The sequence below is a fragment of the Nerophis lumbriciformis genome, linkage group LG07, assembly GCF_033978685.3.
Source record: "Nerophis lumbriciformis linkage group LG07, RoL_Nlum_v2.1, whole genome shotgun sequence".
Lineage (NCBI taxonomy): Eukaryota > Metazoa > Chordata > Actinopteri > Syngnathiformes > Syngnathidae > Nerophis > Nerophis lumbriciformis.
This window is the reverse complement of record NC_084554.2, coordinates 551,483-566,493: the sequence shown is the minus strand read 5'-3', so window position 1 is coordinate 566,493 and position 15,011 is coordinate 551,483. Positions and strand designations below refer to the sequence as shown.

Genomic DNA, 15,011 nt, shown 5'->3' with positions numbered 1-15,011 from the left:
TTATCAGCGACCAAAAGTTGCGAACTTTATCCTCGATGTTCTCTAAATCCTTTCAGCAAAAATATGGCAATATCGTGAAATGATCAAGTATGACACATAGAATGGACCTGCTATCCCCGTTTAAATAAGAACATCACATTTCAGTAGGCCTTTAAGTCTACACTTGGTCACAACATTAAGGTTGTACTGCCCTCTAGTGTTAGGACCACTGAGTTAGTTAAGTCTACACATTATGGTTGTCAGGTCAGTGGATCTTCTCCCACATAGAGGTGTGACATAGAGAGTGGTGTACAAAGAGGTTTATTCAAGCCATGAACTCGTAGGGGATGGGTTCCAGCAGCTGAGGTTTGTTATTCTTGGTGCTGACGAAGTGAGCTTCACGAGGAGGAGCAGGCTGCAGAGAGGAAAGGAGATGTTAGTGGAGATGTTACTTGACCTGCACCAACACACATCTGACTACCTGGCGCTTGAGTTCCATCCAGGTGTTGTTCTTCTTGGCCTCCAGCTTCTTGCTGTCGTTCTCTCTGACACGCTGTAGGAAACCATCTCTGCTCTTAGAGTGCTTGACGTGCTCAATGCGCACGTTGATCCTCTTGGCCAGGATGTTGCCTCTGTAGGCACAAACACTAATCAAACACTGGGCAGACATACAGAGTATTGGTCCTGGAGGCCAGCAGTGACACCAATTCAATGAGTAAAATGATCATTTCAGAATCATACCTGCCCTAAGATGATGTAGATCTTTGGCTGTTGTGTATTTTGCCCAGATAATTCGGACCATTTGAATTGTTAACTTAGTTATCATATTTGTATTATTGGAGTGTTTAAATTCATATTGTGCAGTTGGAGATTGTCACCTCAGTTGCACTTCAGCTCCACCAGGAGGTGAGAGTGAAGGTGCTGGAGGTCCAAGTGTTGTCCCCCAGGTGAATGACCACAGAGGACCACATGGGTCCACATGGTAAAGTGAAGATGGGGTTCATTGGTGGTGTGTGGCTACTACCTACCTGAGCTTCTTGTTGATGATGACACCAACAGCATGTTGGGTCACGTTGTACACACGACCAGTCTTGCCATGGTAGCATTTATGTGGCATCCCCTTCTGAATGGTGCCTGTGCCCTGGACAACACAACACATCTCTTCAAGTGACTCCTTTTAACCATTTGTTTCTTTTTATCACTGTCAGTCTAAGTCTTCTTTTTATGGCTATCAGTCTTTTTTCTATCAGTATAAGTATTTTTATCAATGTCATTTTATTTTCTATCAGTATGTTTTTTTTATCATATAAGTCTTTTTATTATCAGTATCAGTCTTTTTTCTATCAGTATGTATTCTTATTGGTGTCAGTCTTTTTTATGGGTACCAGCCTTTTTCTATCATTATAAGTCTTCTTTTTATGGGTATTAGTCTTTTTTTTTAATTAGTAAAAGTCTTCTTTTTATGAGCATTAGTCTTTTTTATCGGTATCAGTCTTTTTTCAATCTGTATGTATTCTTAAAGGTGTCTGTCTTTTTATCAGTATAAATCTTTTTTATGGCTATCAGCTTTTTTCTATGATTATAAGTCTACTTTTTATGGGTATTCGTCTTTTATCAGTAAAAGTCTTCTTTTTATGAGCATTAGTCTTTTTTTATCTGTATCAGTCTTTTTTCAATCAGTTTATTTTCTATCAGTATGTCTTTAATCAGTGTCTTTTTTTAATATCAGTATAAGTCTATTTTATCGATAGCCTTTTTCTATCAGTATGCCTTCCTTTTATCAGTCTACCATATTTTCCGCACTATAAGGCGCACCTAAAAACCACAAATTTTCTCAAAAGCTGACAGTGCGCCTTATAACCCGGTGCGCTTTATATATGGATTAATATTACGATTCATTTTCATAAAGTTTCGATCTCGCAACTACGGTAAACAGCCGCTATCTTTTTTCCCGGTAGAACAGGAAGCGCTTCTTCTTCTACGCAAGCAACCGCCCCCATAGAACAGGAAGCGCTTTTTCTTCTACTGTAAGCAACCACCCGCCCACGTAGAAGAAGAAAAAGCGCGCAGATATTACCGTACGTTTCATTTCCTTTGTGTGTTTACATCTGTAAAGACCACAAAATGGCTCCTACTAAGCGTCAGGGATCCGGTTCATGAAAAGACGCAATCTCTCCATCCGCACACGGATTACTATTTCACAGCAACTGATATTCCTGTGAACCGCACTGTGGATACAACGGGAGCACGTACGGTGAATATTCGCACCACAGGGAATGAGAAGTCATCCTTCACTGTGGTTCTAGCTTGCCATGCTAATGGCCAGAAACTTCCACCCATGGTGATATTCAAAAGGAAGACCTTGCCAAAAGAGACCTTTCCAGCCGGCGTCATCATAAAAGCTAACTCGAAGGGATGGATGAAGAAAAGATGAGCGAGTGGTTAAGGTAAGTTTAAGTTTACGCGAAGAGGCCGGGTGGCTTTTTTCACGCAGCTCCGTCCATGTTGATATACGACTCCATGCGCGCCCACATCATGCTGGTTTTAATATATTATTAAAGTTTGACTGACCTGACTGTTTTTTTGACATTCCTTTAGCGCAGTTAGATGCGGCTTATAGGTGGACAAAGTTTTGAAATATGCCGTTCATTGAAGGCGCGGCTTATAACCCAGGGCGCCTTATGGTGCGGAAAATACGGTATAAGTCTATTTTATCGATAGCCTTTTTCTATCAGTATGCCTTCCTTTTATTGGTATCAATCTGTATTTTATCAGTCTGTCTTTTTTTTTTATCAGTATAAGTCTTATCGTTATCAGCCTTTTTCTATCAGTATAAGTCTTTTTTTTATTGGTATCATTTTTTTTTTATATCAGTATGTCTTCTTTTTATCAGTACAAGTTTTTTTTATTCAGGGTTAGGGTTTTGAGTGTAACCCTAACACTGACATTTGTTCTCATATCTTGCCACTTAATATTCATCATCTGGCGTTGACATGGCTGTTGAAACCTTTCAAGTGCTGTTCATGCCTCTGAACCATATAGCCAAGTTGTTAGAACAATTGCTTCTTCTAAAACTTAGGCAAGGCAAACTTGCCGAGCACAGATCCATGTAGTTGAATCTAAGAAACATCAATTAATAGGACTAGATCTGACCAACCTAAGTCTATGAGCACGAACTGATGAAGCCTAATCGGATGAGACAAACCAAGCAGTCCAGTTGCTATGACAACCTTCATAGACACCCATTAATCGTCCCTTACCACCTTTGCTTACCTTGATGTCAACAATGTCGCCTTTCTTGTAGATACGCATGTAAGTGGACAGAGGAATGGGGCCTGTGGAGGTAATGCAGATGACACATGTTGCATGCATCATCAACATGTTCTAAGGGTACGCAGCATGGAGCGCTACTGGCGCTGACGAGACGCGGGGCCGCCATCTTGGAGTGGTGATCTGCTCCACTCAGTGCAATTCATTTGGCAGGAGCAATGAACTGTCATCTTACCTCACTGAATACCACTGATTTTCACCCGCTTTTTTGTCACACGTGTAGCTATGATAAAGGACACATTATTCATAGTTTGCTTAACAGTAATAGAATATTCTGTTTGTTTGTTTTTTGGCATAAAAAAATACTATCATGTGTGCTCACGGACTGTATTGATCTATATTGATGTATAACGTAGGAACCAGAAATATCAATAACACAAAGAAACAACCCTTTTGTGTGAATGTTTTTTGGGTTGGTGCACTAATTGTAAGTGTATCTTATAGACTATCTCTGTTGCTGCAGCAGCAAAGAGTTTATTCTGTCTTGACACTTTGTATTACATTCTTCCCTTAAATCAGGGGTGTCAAACTCAAATACAGAGTGGGCCAAAATGTAAAACTGAACAAAGCCGCGGGCCAAGGTTGAACATATTAACCTTTTAATAGGGACCCAAACAAGTTTTACATTGATTTATAGTGACATGCAAAATCCAGTTTCACATAATAATAATAATTAAAAAATATCAATGGCATAAATACAATTTAAATAAAAATTGAATGCCTCTTTTTTATTTGCAGCCTTCTGAGGTAAATATCAACATTAACTTTTTCCACAGGCTAATAAATTAGAAAATAAAATAACAATGACTAAACCAACCATTCAGGACTTTAAACTGCTCAGTTTGCAACACACTGATCTAATCTGATGTGCCCAAGCCAGATACCTGACATCTTTTCTTGGATGCTAGTTCATTAATGTCGGGGCTCAGGCTTTGAGCTGAAACAACCTTCATTATCCAACGAAGGTGTTCATCAGTCATTATATCTCGTATTCCAGTCTTGGGGGCATGCCCTGCTTTTAACGTCCTCTACGAGCTGACGTCACGTCCGCTTTTCATCCCTTCTAACAACGTGCCCGCCCAGTCACAAGATATGAGCAGCTTCTGTACGCACACATACGCGAATGCAACGCATACTTCATCAACAGCGATACAGTTTACACAGAGTGGCCGTATAAGCAACTTTAACATTGTTAGAAATATACGCCACACTCTGAATCCACACCAAACAAGAATGACAAACACATTTTGGGAGAACATCCGCACATAAACACAACAAATACCCAGAATCTTTTGCAGCACTAACTCTTCCGGGATGCTACAATATAGGAGGTGCATTATCCGGCACAAGAGTTAGTACTGCAAAGGGTTCTGGGTATTTGTTCTGTTGTGTTACTGTGTGGATGTTCTCCCAAAATGTGTTTGTCATTCTTGTTTGGTGTGGATTCACAGTGTGGCGTATATTTCTAACAATGTTAAAGTTGCTTAAACGGCCACTCTCAGTGTAAACTGTATCGCTGTTGATGAAGTATGCGTTGCATTCACGTGTGTGTGTGCATACAGAAGCCGCATATATCTTGTGACTGGGCGGGCACGTTGTTAGAAGGGATGTAAAGCTGACGTGACGTCAGCTCGTAGAGGACGGTAAAAGCAGTGCCTGTAAGGCACGCCCCTGAGACTGTGGAATACGAGAAATAATGTCTGATGAACAATTTTGTTTGATAATGAGGATTGCTTCAGTTCAAAGCCTGAGCCCCGACATTAATGAACTAGCATCCAAGAAAAGATGGCAAGTATCTGGCTTGGGCACATCAGATTAGATCAGTGTGTTGCAAACTGAGCAGTTTAAAGTCCTGAATGGTTGGTTTAGTCATTATTTGATTTTCAAATTTATTAGCCTGTGGAAAAAGTTAATGTTGATTATTTATATCAGAAGGCTGCAAATAAAAATGAGGCATTCCATTTTTATTTAAATTGTATTTGATATGCCATTGATATTTTTTATTATTATTATTTGAAACTCGATTTTGCATGTCATTATTAAGTTATATAAGCCTTGCTTGTTCAATATTTAATGCAAAACTATTAAAAGGTTAATTTGTTCAACCTTGGCCTGCGGCTTTGTTCAGTTTTACATTTTGGCCCACTCTGTATTTGAGTTTGACACCCCTGCCTTAAATGATCATGTTTACAGTGATTGTTTTATATGTGGCTTTGGATAAAAGCGTCTGCCAAATACTTAAACATAAACATATATATTTAATTGACAAGCAATTCTATTATGTCACGTCATACTAGCGGCTACGATTTCAATACTATTGAAGATATTTGCTCCTTCTCAACTCTGTGGTAATATTCTTTTCACAAAATACAACCAATAGTACGTTACTGTTAAATCTTACTTGTGAAAAGTAATCCCCCGATTCCTATTTCAACAGTCCTCTCATTTGAGCAGGAAAACGCTGAACACCATCTTTGTTTTCTATCTGTCAACTGTCAGTTCAGCATCTTTGTTTTCTACCTGTCAACTGTCAGTTTAGCATCTTTGTTTTCTACCTGTCAACTGTCAGTTTAGCATCTTTGTTTTCTACCTGTCAACTGTCAGTTAAGGCTGCTCGCCGGCTCCTCATCACCACTTCAAGATGGCGGCCCAATTTCTCGCGTCACAGCAGCCAATGCTGCGTCTACTTATAAGATGTCTATGATGATACTACTCACCATGCTTGCGGAATGGTCTGCTGAACATGTACCTGGTGCCCCTCCTCTTGCCTCTGGTGTTCGTCATGATGCCAAGTTACTGTACGACCAATGCCAAATGTCTGGAACAACACACACCTATCTTGTAAAGGTCATCCTTCCCAAACAGAGCAAGAATTGACATAGGGCTGGGCGATATATGGAATATACTCGATATATCGCGGGGTTGTCTCTGTGTGATGTAGAAAATGACTACCGTATTTTTCGGAGTATAAGCCGCACCGGACGAAAATGCATAATAAAGAAGGAAAAAAACATATATAAGTCGCACTGGAGTATAAGTCGCATTTTTTGGGGAAATGTATTTGATAAAAGCCAACAGCAAGAATAGACATTTGAAAGGCAATTTAAAATAAATAAATAGTGAACAACAGGCTGAATAAGTGTACGTTATATGAGGCATAAACAGTGTTGGGTTAGTTACTGAAAACCAGTAACTAGTTACAGTTACTAGTTACTTTATTTCAAAAGTAACTCAGTTACTAACTCAGTTACTTACACCAAAAAGTAATGCGTTACTGTGAAAAGTAACTATTTAGTTACTTATTTTTTTCCTCCTTTTTTTTAAGGCTCCCATTAATGTCCTTTTAGCCTTCGTTTCAGTACTGTTATTGCACTGGAGAATAATACAATGTGTTGATCAACTTGACATGCATTTGCATCACTGAACTCTGCTAAGCAATGTGCTCTACATACAACACACAAAGACAAAGATATGTTTCAAAGGGCCAATTTATTTCAGGCCACAACAAATTGACAAAACTATTTTAAATAGCTGCAACATAACATACATACCGTATTTTCCGCACTATAAGGATTATTAGCCGCACCTTCTATGAATTACATATTTCATAATTTTGTCCACCAATAAGCCGCCCCGGACTAAAAGCCGCGCCTACGCTGCGCTAAAGTGAATGTCAAAAAAACGCTGCGCTAAAGTGAATGTCAAAAAAACAGTCAGATAGTTCAGTCAAACTTTAATAATATATTGAAAACCAGCGTTCTAACAACTCTGTCCCAAAATGTACGCAAATGTGCAATCACAAACATAGTAAAATTCAAAATGGTGTAGAGCAATAAATAGCAACATAATGTTGCTCGAACGTTAATGTCACAACACACAAAATAAACATAGCGCTCACCTTCTGAAGTTATTCTTCATTCGTAAATCCTTCGAATTCTTCGTCTTCGGTGTCCGAATTGAAAAGTTAGCGTGGGATCCAAAAATGGCCGGCTCCGCCTCGTAGAAGTCATCGGATTCAGTGTCGCTGTTGTTGTGCAGCAGTTCTGTGAATCCTGCCTTCCGGAAAGCTCGGACCACAGTTGTGACCGAAACTATCTGCCCAGGCATTTACGATCCACTGGCAGATGTTGGCGTATGTCGACCGGCGCTATCTGCCCGTCTTAGTGAAGGTGTGTTCGCCTTCGGAGCTGTGTGAAAAAAGCCACCCGGCCTCTTCGCGTAAACTTCCCTTAACCACTCGCTCATCTTTTCTTCATCCATCCATCCCTTCGAGTTAGCTTTTATGATGACGCCGGCTGGAAAGGTCTCTTTTGGATGGGTGGAAGTTAGCATGGCAAGCTAGAACCACAGTGAAGGATGACTCCTCATTCTCTGTGGTGCGAATATTCACCGTACGTGCTCCCGTTCCACAGTGCAGTTCACAGGAATATCAGTTGCTGTGAAATACGGTAGTAATCCGTGTGCGGATGGAGAGATTGCGTCTTTTTATGAACCGGATCCTTGTCCTTTGTAGGAGCCATTTTGTGGTCTTTACAGATGTAAACAGGAAATGAAACGTACGGTGATATCCGCGCGTTTTTTCTTCTTCTTCCGGGGGCGGGTGAAGCGCTTCCTGTTCTATGGGGGCGGGTGAAGCGCTTCCTGTTCTATGGGGGCGGGTGCTTTCCTTGGCGGTTGCTTGCGTAGAAGAAGAAGCGCTTCCTGTTCTACCGGGAAAAAAGATGGCGGCTGTTTACCGAAGTTGCGAGACCGAAACTTTATGAAAATGAATCGTAATAAAGCGCACCGGGTTATTAGGCGCACTGTCAGCTTTTGAGAAAAATTGTGGTTTTTAGGTGCGCCTTATAGTGCGGAAAATACGGTAAGTAACAAACCGCATAATAACAACATAGCTGTAAAGCTGGCTTCACCCAAGGAAGGCACACATGACATACACAAAGCCTAATCAGGCATTTTTTTTCTCTCAAGGAATTGTGAAATAAAATCATGTATTCAGGAGATCAACACTGTAGTGAAGCCCAGAAGACTCTACACATTTCCCCAGTTTTAGTTTAGAGAAAATGAAAGATTGGCCTGGCCCACTAGCATCCCTCTTTATGTTTGTGAACTTTATAGTCTATACATTTAGAGTGATGTGATAATCAAACACCCTAGAAGTCTAGAATGAAATAGTATATAAGAGAATTGACAGTGTGTACCTTCAATGATGAGCAGAGGCAGAGTTTGGAGTGTTTTCTTTAGCTCGCTTTCCATGTTTATGTACTCACTGTCCAGGTACTTGGAACATGTTTTCTGTGCCATTTGTTGTTTGATGCCGGTATCATGCTATTTAGCTGCCAGAAAACGGGTGACTCCACTGTAGAAATAGCCTGCATGTCTTCTAGCACATACGCTGCAATGGCTCTATCAATGTTGTCCTGGCTAGCATTGCCTCCGTTAAAATCCTTAGGTGGAGGTGAAGTGGCATCGGAGTCTGTGTCTCTCTTTACTAGCTTCGTCAAAGCATGTTGCTTATGTGGCGTGGCCAAGTTGGGAGAGTGGCCGTGCCAGCAATCTGAGGGTTACTGGTTCAATCCCCACCTTCTACCATCCTAGTCACGTCCGTTGTGTCCTTGAGCAAGACACTTCACCCTTGCTCCTGATGGGTCCTGGTTAGTGCCTTGCATGGCAGCTCCCGCCATCAGTATGTGAATGTGTGTGTGAATGGGTGAATGTGGAAATAGTGTCAAAGCGCTTTGAGTTCCTGAAAAAGGTAGAAAAGCTATACAAGTATAACCCATTTACATTTATGTAGCTGTTTCAGCAGATTTGAATTGCTGTTTTGGGCAGTATTCCCGGGTGCGGTCACTGTTGCTACTCACTGCTCCCCTCACCTCCCAGGGGGTGATCAAGGGTGATGGGTCAAATGCAGAGAATAATTTCACCACACCTAGTGTGTGTGTGACAATCATTGTCACTTTAACTTTAAGTAGATGGGATCTTTGATCCAAGACACAACTTACATTTAACTAAAATGTTATTTTCTTTGTGCTCGACAAAAGAAAAGTAGTGACAATGTCTCCATGTAACTCGACTTCTGGCTTCGCCATGATGTCTTTTTAGTTGTTATGAGAGTAGCGTGTGTGTGTGTGTGTGTGTGTGTGTGTGGCCCTTTAAGATATGACAGCATGTGAGGTGAGTGACGTCAGTGAGTGAGTGGGCGAGAGAGGCGAGGGAGCGCAACAGTGAATGCGTGCAGGTGCTCTAGCTTGGTGGATGGCTGCGTGCAAGACACCAATAAAGTCACAAAATTGCAACAAACCGCCGGCCTCGTCATTCACCCTCGAGTCCGGAGCTGTAAAGACCCACTGCCGGGTAAAGTGAAGGGTGTTAGCCCCGAAGTACATGCATAGGCCCTGGAGGAACGTCTCCCCTGCGCTCCGCTCCTCGGTCGAGGAAAGCACGCCTTTTCTTTTCCTTGTGAGACAGAAGGACGACACTTCTTCTGTTTCTAGCCGATACTACATTAAAAAATAACGTAAAATAACGCAGTAACGCATCATGTAGTAACGGTAACTGAGTTACTGGATATAAAAAAATAACGCGTTAGATTACTAGTTACCGCCGAAACTAACGGCGTTACAGTAACGCGTTACTTAGTAACGCGTTAGTCCCAACACTGGGCATAAATAACCAACTGGTATGTTAACGTAACATATTATGGTAAGAGTCATTCAAATAACTATAACATATAGAACATGCTATACGTTTACCAAACAATCTGTCACTCCTAATCGCTAAATCCCATGAAATCTTATACGTTTAGTCTCTTACGTGAATGAGATCAATAATATTATTTGATATTTTACGCTAATGTGTTAATAATTTCACACATAAGTCGCTCCTGTGTATAAGTCGCACCCCCGGCCAAATTATGAAAAAAACTGACTTATAGTCCGAAAAATACGGTATATGGTGATATTGGAGTATACGTTCTCGCGCAGTTGCTTTTAGCTGTGAGCATTACACTTTTATCACTCTCTTGTCTCTCCTTCTCACAGAGACTTAAAACAAGCGCACCTTCTTACATACGTCACATAGTCGCGTCATACGCCCTCGCTGAGCAGAGAGGTAGCAGCATGTGTAACATTAGCTGTGATGCTAGCGGTGTGGTGCGAGTGGTAATACGAGAGAAAGAAGGTGCGAATCTGGTCAGAAATGAAGAAAGAATTAATTCCTAAGAAAAACAGCAGGGGGTCCATCGTCTGGCGGTGGTTTGGCTTCATATGTTGAACAGACAACCGTAATATGTCAAGTATGCGGCAAAAGCGTTGTTAGAAAAAGTAGCAGCACTGCTAATATGTAGCATCATTTGAAAAGTCACCCGCTAGAGCAGGGGTCACCAACGCGGTGCCCGCGGGCACCAGGCAGCCGTAAGGACCAGATGAGTCGCCCGCTGGCCTGTACTAAAAATAGCTCAAATAGCAGCACTTACCAGTGAGCTGCCTCTATTTTTAAAATTTTATTTATTTACTAGCAAGCTGGTCTCGCTTTGCTCGACATTTTTAATTCTAAGAGAGACAAAACTCAAATAGAATTTGAAAATCCAAGAAGATATTTTAAAGACTTGGTCTTCACTAACTGACAAAGAAACAGATAACAGATTTGGTGTCCAGTTCAAAGTGTGACATGATTTATTTAAAAATTTGAGAGTTGACTTTTGTATTTGACATGAGTTATTATTTGTACAAACATGGTGCAAAGTAATTCATGATTTGTTAAAAAATTTTAATGGCTAGCTAGTTAAAATGGGATATTGTGATTTCACAAGACTGTCTTAGAAGTCATCATTTGAAAATGTTCAATTTGAAAAATGTGCACTTAGAGAAAATATAAAAATAAAGTGTTGTATATTGATATTTATCTGTTTCTATATATATATTTATTGTGAGAAATCATTAAGATGATCAGTGTTTCCACAAAGATAAATATAATTAATAATAACAGAGTTAAAGGTAAATTGAGCAAATTGGCTATTTCTGGCAATTTATTTAAGTGTGTATCAAACTGGTAGCCCTTCGCATTAATCAGTACCCAAGAAGTAGCTCTTGGTTTCAAAAAGGTTGGTAGCCCCTGCGCTAGAGAATGAAGAGTGCTTGAAACTCCGCATGTCAACATTCAGTGCCATACCCACAAAATGCCCGAGCAACCATTTCCAGATCAACATCGTTTGAAAAAATGTGTCAACAGAATGAGATAATGTCCGCATTAACCTACCACATGGCGAAGGACATACACTATTTGATTTCCTATTATGCAGCTCATTTTTATTTGACACTTATTGAAATATCTTGTGTGACATCATGCACTAAAGTGCACTTAATTTGTTTTTAACTATTGTAGTGGCGTTCTGTACAAAAAGTGCACTTTAAGTGTTGTTTTGATATGTCATCTTAGTGACATCATGCACAAAAGTGCACTTAATTTGTTGTAGACTATTGTAGTGGCGTTTTGTACAAAAAGTGCACTTTAATTAAGTGTTGTTTTGATATGTCATCTTAGTGACATCATGCACAAAAGTTGCACTAATAGCTTGTTTTAGAATGTCTGACAATCTTGCACTTTGTTTTCAAATGACATGAATGTTTGTGCCACTGCTTAATAACTGTTTAATAAATACACTTTTGCTAAATTGACTTAGTTGTGATTTCCCTCTCTGCATGAAAGTTTAAAAGTAGCATATATTAATGCAGTATGAAGAATAATGTTTTAATGTAGACACTAAACATATCCACATATATATGGTGTATGGTGACATGGACTAAACATATCCACATATACAGGTAAAAGCCAGTAAATTAGAATATTTTGAAAAACTTGATTTATTTCAGTAATTGCATTGAAAAGGTGTAACTTGTACATTATATTTATTCATTGCACACAGACTGATGCATTCAAATGTTTATTTCATTTAATTTTGATGATTTGAATTGGCAACAAATGAAAATCCAAAATTCCGTGTGTCACAAAATTAGAATATTACTTAAGGCTAATACAAAAAAGGGATTTTTAGAAATGTTGGCCAACTGAAAAGTATGAAAATGAAAAATATGAGCATGTACAATACTCAATACTTGGTTGGAGCTCCTTTTGCCTCAATTACTGCGTTAATGCGGCGTGGCATGGAGTCGATGAGTTTCTGGCACTGCTCAGGTGTTATGAGAGCCCAGGTTGCTCTGATAGTGGCCTTCAACTCTTCTGCGTTTTTGGGTCTGGCATTCTGCATCTTCCTTTTCACAATACCCCACAGATTTTCTATGGGGCTAAGGTCAGGGGAGTTGGCGGGCCAATTTAGAACAGAAATACCATGGTCCGTAAACCAGGCACGGGTAGATTTTGCGCTGTGTGCAGGCGCCAAGTCCTGTTGGAACTTGAAATCTCCATCTCCATAGAGCAGGTCAGCAGCAGGAAGCATGAAGTGCTCTAAAACTTGCTGGTAGACGGCTGCGTTGACCCTGGATCTCAGGAAACAGAGTGGACCGACACCAGCAGATGACATGGCACCCCAAACCATCACTGATGGTGGAAACTTTACACTAGACTTCAGGCAACGTGGATCCTGTGCCTCTCCTGTCTTCCTCCAGACTCTGGGACCTCGATTTCCAAAGGAAATGCAAAATTTGCATGGTTGGGTGATGGTTTGGGGTGCCATGTCATCTGCTGGTGTCGGTCCACTCTGTTTCCTGAGATCCAGGGTCAACGCAGCCGTCTACCAGCAAGTTTTAGAGCACTTCATGCTTCCTGCTGCTGACCTGCTCTATGGAGATGGAGATTTCAAGTTCCAACAGGACTTGGCGCCTGCACACAGCGCAAAATCTACCCGTGCCTGGTTTACGGACCATGGTATTTCTGTTCTAAATTGGCCCGCCAACTCCCCTGACCTTAGCCCCATAAAAAATCTGTGGGGTATTGTGAAAAGGAAGATGCAGAATGCCAGACCCAAAAACGCAGAAGAGTTGAAGGCCACTATCAGAGCAACCTGGGCTCTCATAACACCTGAGCAGTGCCAGAAACTCATCGACTCCATGCCACGCCGCATTAACGCAGTAATTGAGGCAAAAGGAGCTCCAACCAAGTATTGAGTATTGTACATGCTCATATTTTTCATTTTCATACTTTTCAGTTGGCCAACATTTCTAAAAAATCCCTTTTTTGTATTAGCCTTAAGTAATATTCTAATTTTGTGACACACGGAATTTTGGATTTTCATTTGTTGCCACTTCAAATCATCAAAATTAAATGAAATAAACATTTGAATGCATCAGTCTGTGTGCAATGAATAAATATAATGTACAAGTTACACCTTTTGAATGCAATTACTGAAATAAATCAAGTTTTTCAAAATATTCTAATTTACTGGCTTTTACCTGTATATGGTGTATCGCGATGTGGACTAAATTATGGAGATATTAATAAAAGGCCATATCGCCCCTAAATTGACACTTGAATCACGTTGTGTGTGCAGCTAATGCTAACAACTAGCTAGACACACTAATTAAACATGTTAGAAGTTAACTTGGCCAACAAATCAACCGTGTAAATGTTACAACAAAGTGCCAAATGCTTGTAGTTGTCCCAATATTGACAGAAGTGATGATATTAAACATATTGTCTCCAGGCCCACGTGGAACGCCACGCCGCTCAACGGCTCACATTAGCGGAACGAACCACTCTTTTCGGGTCAAATTCATAATGATTTCAAAGCAGTGTGGCACAAGGAAGGTGTTGTAGCACAAGTATAAGTGTAAATAGCAGATATTAAAGCGCTATTTGTGGTTTGAAGGAGAGAAGATCTTACCTCCGGTGTGAACAAGATGGCGGGTGTTGCGGAAAGGGAGATGGAAGGCCCCCAAACTCCGCCTTGTTGCCTTGTTGGGCTGTGAGGCTGCCTAATACATTGCCTGAAGAAAAAGCCATTGACGGTGAGGCTGCCTAATACATTGCCTGAAGAAAAAGCCATTGACGGTGAGGCTGCCTAATACATTGCCTGAAGAAAAAGCCATTGAAGGTGAGTGGCTGACTCAGAATCAGTTTATCGCCTGTAGAGCGCGACTCGACATGGGAACGTGAACTGATTTCAAGCAGAGACATCTTATAAGTAAATGCAGCATTGGCTGCTGTGACGCGAGAAATTCGGCCGCCATTTTGAAGTGGTGATGAGGTGCAGGCGAGCAGCCTAAACTGACAGTTGACAGGTAGAAAACAAAGATGGTGTACAGCGTTTTCCTGCTCAAATGAGCGGATTGTTGAAAATAGGAATCGGGGGATTACTTTTCACAAGTAAGATTATGAGGAAGCAGTGCCTGGGGAGTCTGTGGTGGGCTCTCCTATTTCTGGGGCTGAGGTTGCTGAGGTAGTTAAAAAGCTCCTCGGTGGCAAGGCCCCAGGGGTAGATGAGATCCGCCCGGAGTTCCTTAAGGCTCTGGATGATGTGGGGCTGTCTTGGTTGACAAGACTCTGCAGCATCGCGTGGACATCGGGGGCGGTACCTCTGGATTGGCAGACCGGGGTGGTGGTTCCTCTCTTTAAGAAGGGGAACCGGAGGGTGTGCTCTAACTATCGTGGGATCACACTCCTCAGCCTTCCCGGTAAGGTCTATTCAGGTGTACTGGAGAGGAGGCTACGCCGGATAGTCGAACCTCGGATTCAGGAGGAACAGTGTG

At 41.1% G+C, this 15,011-nt stretch overlaps 1 protein-coding gene across 1 annotated transcript; it reads right to left on the bottom strand.

Annotated features, from left to right (window-relative positions):
• Positions 1-284: 284 nt before the first annotated feature.
• Positions 285-14,213, bottom strand: rpl21 (ribosomal protein L21). Its single transcript, XM_061964811.1, has 6 exons — positions 14,147-14,213; positions 6,027-6,127; positions 3,253-3,314; positions 1,008-1,120; positions 461-611; positions 285-394 (listed from the first exon to the last, which is right to left on the bottom strand). The coding sequence occupies exons 2-6, from the start codon at positions 6,091-6,093 to the stop codon at positions 305-307; spliced, it is 483 nt and encodes a 160-aa protein (XP_061820795.1). The 5' UTR covers positions 6,094-6,127; positions 14,147-14,213; the 3' UTR covers positions 285-304.
• Between the last annotated feature and the right edge of the window lie 798 nt (positions 14,214-15,011).

What these genes read in the sequence shown, in the direction of transcription:
- rpl21 (XM_061964811.1), bottom strand. Translation starts at nt 6,093, where the DNA reads ATGACGAACACCAGAGGCAAGAGGAGGGGCACCAGGTACATGTTCAGC. An exon ending in GCGACATTGTTGACATCAAG is followed by an intron (nt 1,121 to 3,252) that starts GTAAGCAAAGGT and finishes TGTGTTGTCCAG; the next exon opens with GGCACAGGCACCATTCAGAA. An exon ending in ATCATCAACAAGAAGCTCAG is followed by an intron (nt 612 to 1,007) that starts GTAGGTAGTAGC and finishes TTGTGCCTACAG; the next exon opens with AGGCAACATCCTGGCCAAGA.